Raw genomic sequence first — 7,903 nt, 5'->3', positions numbered from 1 at the left:
AGAAAGAAAGAAAGAAAGAAAGAAAGAAAGAAAGAAAGAAAGAAAGAAAGAAAGAAGGAAGGAAGGAAGGAAGGAAGGAAGGAAGGAAGGAAGGAAGGAAGGAAGGAAGGAAGGAAGGAAGGAAGGAAGGGAAGGAAGGAAGGAAGGAAGAAAGGAAGAAAGAAAGAAATGGCCAACAAGCATATAAAAAGATGCTCAACTTCATTAATCATTACAGAAGTACAAATCAAAACCACAATGAGATATCACTTCACACCCATTAGGATGGTTACTATAAAAAAAAATGAAGTGTTGGTGAGGATTTGGAGAAACTGGATCCCCTGATGGGAATGCAAAATGGTGCAACAGTATTGAGATTCTTTAAACAATTTAAAATAGGAATACCATATGATCTAGCAATCTCACTTGGTATATATCCAAAATAATTCAAGGCAAAATCTCAAAGACATATTTGCATACTCATGTTTATTATAGCAGTATTCACAATAGCCAAGAGGTGGGAACAATCTAAATGTCCAACAAATGAATGAATTTTTTAAAAGTGGTATATATACATACATTGAGATATTATTCAGCCTTAAGAAAGAAGAATAATCGTGGCCGGGCATGGTGGCTCACGCCTGTAATCCCAGCACTTTGGGAGGCTGAGATGGGCGGATCACGAGGTCAGGAGATCGAGACCATCCTGGTTAACACGGTGAAACTGTGTCTCTACTAAAAATACAAAAAAATTGGCCAGGCGTAGTGGTGGGCACCTGTAGTCCCAGCTACTCAGGAGGCTGAGGCAGGAGAATGGCGTGAACCCGGGAGGCGGAGCTTGCAGTGAGCCAAGATTCGCGCCACTGCACTCCAGCCTGGGCGACAGAGCAAGACTCCGTCTCAAAAAAAAAAAAAAAAAAAAAAAAGGAGAAAAATCCTGCCACATGATATGGCATGGGTCAAACTGGAAGACGTTAAGCTAAATAAAATGTCAGTCACAAAAAGACAAATATTATATGATTCCACTCACATGAAGTATCAAGTAATCAAACTCACAGAAAAAGAAAGTAAAATTGTGGTTGCTAAGGGTTCAGGGTGAAAAAAATGGGAGTTAGTGTTAAATGGGTAAGAGGTTCAGTTTCACAAGACGAAAGATTTCTGGATATTTGTTGCACAACAGCATGAGTATAATTAATGCTATGGAACTGTTAAAAAAAGAGTCTTTTTCTTTCAGATTTAGATACTAGAAAATGTATGAGTAAAATATGATGTCTGAAATTTGCTTTCAAATAATCTGAAGGCTGGTTGGGGAAGTTGTTGGAGTCATACATAAAATAAAACTGGTATTAGTTGGCAATCCTCAAAACTGAGTGGGTTTATTATACCATTCTCTCTCTACTTTTGTGTATGTTTGAAATTTGCCATCATAAAGGAGTTTTTAAAAACCCGAGATTATTAAAATGAAAAATAATCAATAGAAATGCTGGATAACAAAGTCAAGGAAATATCATAGAATGCATAATTTAAAATATTTGCTGAGGTGTGTGGATCACCTGAGCTCAGGAGTTCGAAACTAGCCTGGCCAATATGGCATAACCCCATCTCTACATAAAATACAAAAATCAGCTGGGAACACTGGTGCACACCTGTAATCTCAGCTACTTAGGAGGCTGAGACAGGAGAATCACTTGAACCCAGGAGGCAGAGGTTGCAGTGAGCTGAGATCACGCCACTGCACTCCAGCCTGGGTGACAGAAAAAGACTCTGTTTAAAAAAAAAAAAAAAAATTAAGAGAAGTTATGAAAAAAAGGTAAGAGACACACAAGACCTTCAGAAGGTCATGCAATCAATACGAGTCCCAGAAAGAAAAGACAAATGCAGGGTAGGGCTAAAATAATGAGCGATTTTTTTTGTATATCAGACATATGATATTGTACAGACTCCTGGGAGGAATACAAATGTGCACAGTTGCTTGAAAGCATCAATTTGACAGTGTTTTTTAAAATTAAAAATTTCCATATTCTCTTGGTGAAAATTTCTTTTTTTTTTTTTTCTGGAGACAGAGTCTCAGTCTGTCGCCCAGGCTGGAAATCTTCGCCTCCCGGGTTCAAGCGATTCTCATGCCTCAGCCTCCCGAGTGGCTGGGACCACAGGCACACGCTGCCACGCCCAGCTAATTTTGTATTTTTAGCAGAGACGGGGTTTCACCATGTTGGTCAGGCTGGTCTCGAACTCCTGACCTCAGATGATCCATGGGGTGAGTTCTGTTTAAGTTAATGAAGAAGGATATGCACAATATGTAAGGCAAAAATAAGTAAATAAATAGCAGTTTACAGAACAAAAGGTATAGAAGGATTTGGTTCTCTAAGAGTTTAATTTCTATGAAAGTGAAATATGCTATTATTCCTAGGATAAAGGAAATAAGGATTGATTTTGTGCCTCTGACTTACTCTTTTCTTTCTTTTTTTTTTTGAGACTGAGTTTAGCTCTATTGCCCAGGCTGGAGTGCAGTGGACTCAATCCACTGCACTTGACGATCTCAGCTCCACTGCACTCAATCCACTGTACTCGACAATCTCAACTCCCTGCAACCTCCACCTCCCAGGTTCAAGAGATTCTCCTGCTTCAGCATCCCAAGTAGCTGGGATTACAGGAGTGTGCCACCACCCCTAGCTGATATTTGTATTTTTAGTAGAGGCGGGGTTTCACCATGTTGGCCAGGCTGGTCTTGAACTCCTGACCTCAGGTGATCCGCCCACCTTGGCCTCCCAAAGTGCTGAGATTACAGGTGTGAGCCACCCCGCCCAGCCGTAGTTCCTCTTACTTTCAAAAGATAAAATTTCATTTGCATCCACTGAAGTACAATTAAACAAAAAAAGAATACACTTCAGCTTTGGCTGTTTCTCCACTTATACCTGCTTGGTCACTTTTTTGGTGGGGGAGAATGCAGTTAAAAAGGACATGTCCCCGGGGATTCAAACACACTTCTCAAAGTGTACTGCTGGCCCTCCGTATCCATGGGTTCTGCATCTGTAGATTCGATCAACTGTAGATCAAAAATATTCAGAAAAAAAACTCTCTACTGCACATGTATAGACATTCTTTTTCTTGTCATTATTCCCTAAATACAGCATAACAACTACTTACATACCATTTACATTGTATTAGGTATTACAAGTAATCTAGAGATGACAAATTATACAGGATGCCATAGATTATATGGAAATACTATGTCATTTTATATCAGGGACTTGAGCTTCCTCAATTTTGGTATTCAAGAGAGGTACTGAACTGATCCCCCACAGATACTTAGGAAACACCGTAATTCAATGCAGTATCGTGGGCCAGCTAGAGCACATCCTGTACTAGTGAGAGAAATCTGTTCCCTTAACAAGTTAGTCTTGGTTTGTTTGGAAAATGTCTCCCAGAGAGACAGTGAACACCCATATATGCATTTGAGATAGATACTATTAGTATCCTCATTTGGCACATAACTGAGGCTCAAAGGCAAGTAACTTGATCAAGTCTCCATAACCAAGTAATTAATTTTGGAGCCGTCTGTCTGACTGCATGGCTAGAGATTCTACTTCTATACTTGCCTGTTCATTTTACATCCACAGAGCATACACGCAGGCACTCTACTGATGTCATGTGAAGAAATATAATCCAGTCTGGGTATAGTGGCTCTTGCCTATAACCCTAGCACTTTGGGAGGCCGAGGAGGGTGGATCGCCTGAGCACAGGAGTTTGAGACCAGCCTGGGCAACATGGCGAGACCCCATCTCCACAAAAAAAATTAGCCAGGCCAGGCGTCACGGTGCGAGCCTGTAGTCCCAGCTACTTGGGGTTGAGGCAGGATGGGTTGAGCCACGGAGTTCAAGGCTGCAGCGAGCCATGATTGCACGACTGCACTCCAACCTGGGTGACACAGCGAGACTGTCTCCATTTAAATTAAAAAAAAAAAAAAAAAAAAAAAAAATCTGACCCAGCAATGAACAGCCATGGTGGTTTCTGTTCTCTTGGTTATTGCTAGCTTACATTTCTACACCAGAAGCAGTGCTCTGCAAATCCAAATAGGGTAAGCACTGGAGAGATAATCCTATTTTCAACCTTCCTTTAACTCCCCATCCATACAAGATGGCCTGTTAACTTGCACAGAATTATTGGCATCATTACCACTATTTAATCTATCCTGAATTCCCTATATTCAAAGGCCCTGCAGTTTTATTTTCATGCAGGTCTTTTTAAGTGTTTGAGAAATTGAAGATAATAGCAGTTTCAAATTTTTTAGTGCTATTTTAGCTGTAATACAGGTTCTCAATTATGTATAGCTTTAATCCAACACTTGCACTATTGTGAAAAAACACAACTGCTCATGTTCACAATTCCGTGAAAGCCATCCTTCCACTATTTTCTGATTTACTGAAGCGTTATTTTTCATAGTATATGTTCTCTAGACTTTAGTGACACTGTTTTCAGAATTTCCTGTCAGTTCTCAAGACATTTGTGCTCCAAAGACTGCTATGCTGCATTAAAAGTTCATAGGTATTTGTCTGGGGGCCACGTATTGACAGGTATTCCATTTTAAAATGGTCTTATTAACTGCTACCTAAAGAGCTCCCAAAGCTCAACTGTTTGGTTTAAATTTAGTAATGGGGCATAATTCATTCCAGACTCACTTCCACTCAAATCCTTGATGTTAACTGGGTTTGTCTTGAGATCTGAAGTAGACTCAGAAGGAATTGCATGTTGGGTAACAGCAGTAGGGGAGAGGCAAGGGGTTGACTCCAGTTTGAACTGTGAGACTTCAGTGGACAATGGATTGAGACTAGGAACACAGGACAGAGCTTCTGGGAGATTTCATTTTAGACACATTAGCTTTTCAGCTGTGGGTTGCAGGTGCTTAGTATGCAGTTGATTGTATACAGAAATCTCAACTGAATGTCAATTTGAAAAGATAGCAGAGTTCAGCGTGAAAGCCTAGGCCCAAATCCAAAGAAAAAACTTGAAATTACCCAACTTTGATCCTGTTAAAAATCTCAAAAATTTTCTGAAGGCAATCTTAACAATTTGTAGATGTTCCATTTTTCCAAAATCTACAGAAACTTTCCCCAATAAATTTAGCAAATGTGTAAGGGTATCTGTCTGATTATAAATTCTAGGCTGGGTGCAGTGGCTCACTCGTCTAACATTTGGGAGGCTAACACAAGAGTTCCACACCAGCCTGGGCAACATGGCAAAACCTCACCTCTTACAAAAAATTAGCTGGGCATGGTAGCCACATGCCTGTTAAGTCCCAGCTACTAGCAGTTTGAGGTGGATCGCATGAGCCCAGGAGGTGAAGGTTGCAGTGATAACACCACTACACTCCAGCCTGGACCGCAGAGTGAGACCCTGTCTCAAAAACTGAAAATGTAAGTATTCTTTAAAAATATAAAAGTGAAAATGGGTCAGGCATGGTGGCTTGTGCCTGTAATCCCAGCACTTTGGAAGGCTGAGGCAGGTGGATCACCTGAGGTCAGAAGTTTGAGACCAGCCTGACCAACAGTAAAAAACCCGTCTCTACTATAAAATAAAAAATTAACCAGGCTTGGTGGCAGGCACTTGTAATTCCAACTACTTGGGAGGCTGAGGCAGGAGAATTGCTTGAACCTGGGAGGCAGAGGTTGCATTGAGCCAAGATCGCACCATTGCACTCCAGCCTGGGCCACAGAGCAGAATGCCGTCTCAAAAAAAAAAAGTGAAAAATTTATATTTAAAATATAAAACACTGAAAATATAAGTATTTTAAAACTAAGTTTTCATCCCTAAAACCCTAAAACTTAGTTTTAGTTCTGCCTCTGCCAATTAATCCTTTTTTAAGGACGTTAAACTTGGTTAATGTAAAAATATTAGTTACTAGTTTTTAACACCTGCCTACTAGCGCACTAGGTTCTCAAGCATGGCTGTGTATTACAAACGCCCCAGAAACCTTAACGCCCCATACCAACCAGAATTTATCTAGAGTATGCCAAAGTTATAAACTGCCAGTGTCCAATAAAACTGGTCAGGTCTCACATATTATGTAGTTAACAGAATCCAGTTTTCAAATGACTCAAACGACAATGAAAACAGGATAGACCACTCTAGATACCCATATATTCCACCTGAAAAGTGGAAGTCTCATAGTACACCTTTATATTCCTAAAATCTGCCAGTATTCTGAATAAAAAACCAACAGAAGTTAACAACTGGTAATCAATTTATTAAAATAGTTGACTTATGCATCTGCAATGGTGACTTCCACCTCAACTCCTGGCTCAATACTGATGGAAGTAATCTGCTTAACAATCTCTGAAGGACTGTGCAAGTCAATGAGTCGCTTGTGAATTCTCATCTGGAAACGATCCCACGTCTTAGAACCTTCACCACAAGGAGTTTTTCTTGTAGTGATTCTCAAAGTCTGTAACAAAAGACAAAGGAAACCAAGTGTTTATGGTTTATACTTATTCCTAGAACATCTGGAAAATCATTAATCATTTCATTAGTATCCCTTTGGTATGATTCCAATTTACACCAATAGATTTTCAGGTACCATGGATTGAAAATGCCAGGTCTGTTTTCACTGTGCTAGGACACCACCCTTACAGCTTGCGCCTGTTAAGCACCAAACCACACCAAGAACACAGCAACAACCATATCTAAACATTAGATATGTACTAGGAACCGAAATCTACCACCGATTTCTATGTGCGCTTGTAGACAGCATCAGTGTCCACAATTTTGGCAGCCAAACCCCTTAAAGAACCTGAATTTATGCAACATCCAGAAGCAACTCCTACTTCCTGCCCCTCCAATTTACTTTACCTTGGTAGGCATTCGAACTGGTCCTTTCACTTTGAGATTCTTTTCTTTCGCGCCTCTGATCAAGTCAGCACACACTACAGGAAATAAAAGACCTCTCAGTACAATCAAAACAATTAAAATCGGCTTAAGACCTTCACTTCTGCTGGCTCAGAATAGCGTATAAAGTTATCACCGTTATTCAACACAATAGATACCTCCTCATCGCCAGCTGTATGACAGTGAAAACAGTTTTAGGCCATGCTTTAAGTAACTTGTCACTTTTGTTCTTGGAGTCCACCTTGTACGCTAACATTAATGAGTAAAGCTCGTCGTTTTTCGCCCAATTCCCGCCCCCCACCGCACGACTGTACTGACCCTTTTCCAGGGATTTTACGTTGCGGCTTGTTAGAGTGATTCGAATTCGGTGAATTGCCACCTCCGGCTCCACGGGTGTTTTTCCAGTATCCTTAAAAGCCTATTGTTAGATACATGAGAAAGAACAATAAGCCAAAAATGGTCTGCCACTTCTGGAGAAAGGCAGCTTCCGGAAGCCTCCCGCGTTCCCCCACCATTTCAGGAACGACTTTCCGCCCCTACACGCCCCGGCATCTGCCCTACAGGAGCACGAGCTCGAAACCGGAGTCCCCCCGGCGCCCGAGCCCTGCGTTATGCCGCCCGCCGCCGACTGCCGCCTCACCATGGCTGCTGCGCGGCTTCCTGACCGACTTGTTCCTCGGCGAGAGCGAACAGCGGTGAGTCAGGAGCAGGAGCGTGACCAGCACCTATGACCGCGTCTTCCTCAAAAAGAATGGGGTGGGACCTGAGCAACCCTTATATAACACGCTCGCATCCGGGTCCCACACGCCCCGGAACAGGAAACGTCCCGGGCCCTAGAGGCGGTAGCACAAGGGCGAGCTGGAGCACTAGTGGAGTTGGCGGGAAAGACACGGCTGCGGGGCGCCCCCTGTCCGCAGGGAGGAGCCGAAGTCCCGCAGGGTGGGGTCCCCGCCTGCGCCGAGATGGCCACCTGGTCGAGAGAACAGGCGAGACGGAAACCTGAGAAACTCCTCTGTCTGACGCACCTAACCCTCTCCCTCGT

General features: G+C 42.2%; 1 protein-coding gene and 1 non-coding gene across 2 annotated transcripts; both read right to left on the bottom strand.

Moving 5' to 3' along the window:
* Positions 1-446: 446 nt before the first annotated feature.
* RPS20 (ribosomal protein S20) lies at positions 447-7,654 on the bottom strand. The gene is made up of 5 exons (XM_055286373.2): positions 7,502-7,654; positions 7,180-7,279; positions 6,826-6,899; positions 6,266-6,421; positions 447-3,025 (listed from the first exon to the last, which is right to left on the bottom strand). The coding sequence occupies exons 1-5, from the start codon at positions 7,502-7,504 to the stop codon at positions 2,930-2,932; spliced, it is 429 nt and encodes a 142-aa protein (XP_055142348.1). The 5' UTR covers positions 7,505-7,654; the 3' UTR covers positions 447-2,929.
* On the bottom strand, positions 6,966-7,032 carry LOC129487119 (small nucleolar RNA U54). Its single transcript, XR_008659237.1, has one exon. It is a non-coding gene; the product is annotated as a small nucleolar RNA U54 (small nucleolar RNA).
* Positions 7,655-7,903: the final 249 nt, after the last annotated feature.

Source organism: Symphalangus syndactylus, chromosome 7 (genome assembly GCF_028878055.3).
Source record: "Symphalangus syndactylus isolate Jambi chromosome 7, NHGRI_mSymSyn1-v2.1_pri, whole genome shotgun sequence".
NCBI classification, from domain to species: Eukaryota; Metazoa; Chordata; class Mammalia; order Primates; family Hylobatidae; genus Symphalangus; species Symphalangus syndactylus.
This window is presented reverse-complemented; position numbering and strand designations above follow the sequence as displayed.

What these genes read in the sequence shown, in the direction of transcription:
- RPS20 (XM_055286373.2), bottom strand. An exon ending in CAGTTCGAATGCCTACCAAG is followed by an intron (nt 6,422 to 6,825) that starts GTAAAGTAAATT and finishes CTTTTGTTACAG; the next exon opens with ACTTTGAGAATCACTACAAG. An exon ending in GTATTGAGCCAGGAGTTGAG is followed by an intron (nt 3,026 to 6,265) that starts GTGGAAGTCACC and finishes TTTGATCTACAG; the next exon opens with TTGATCGAATCTACAGATGC.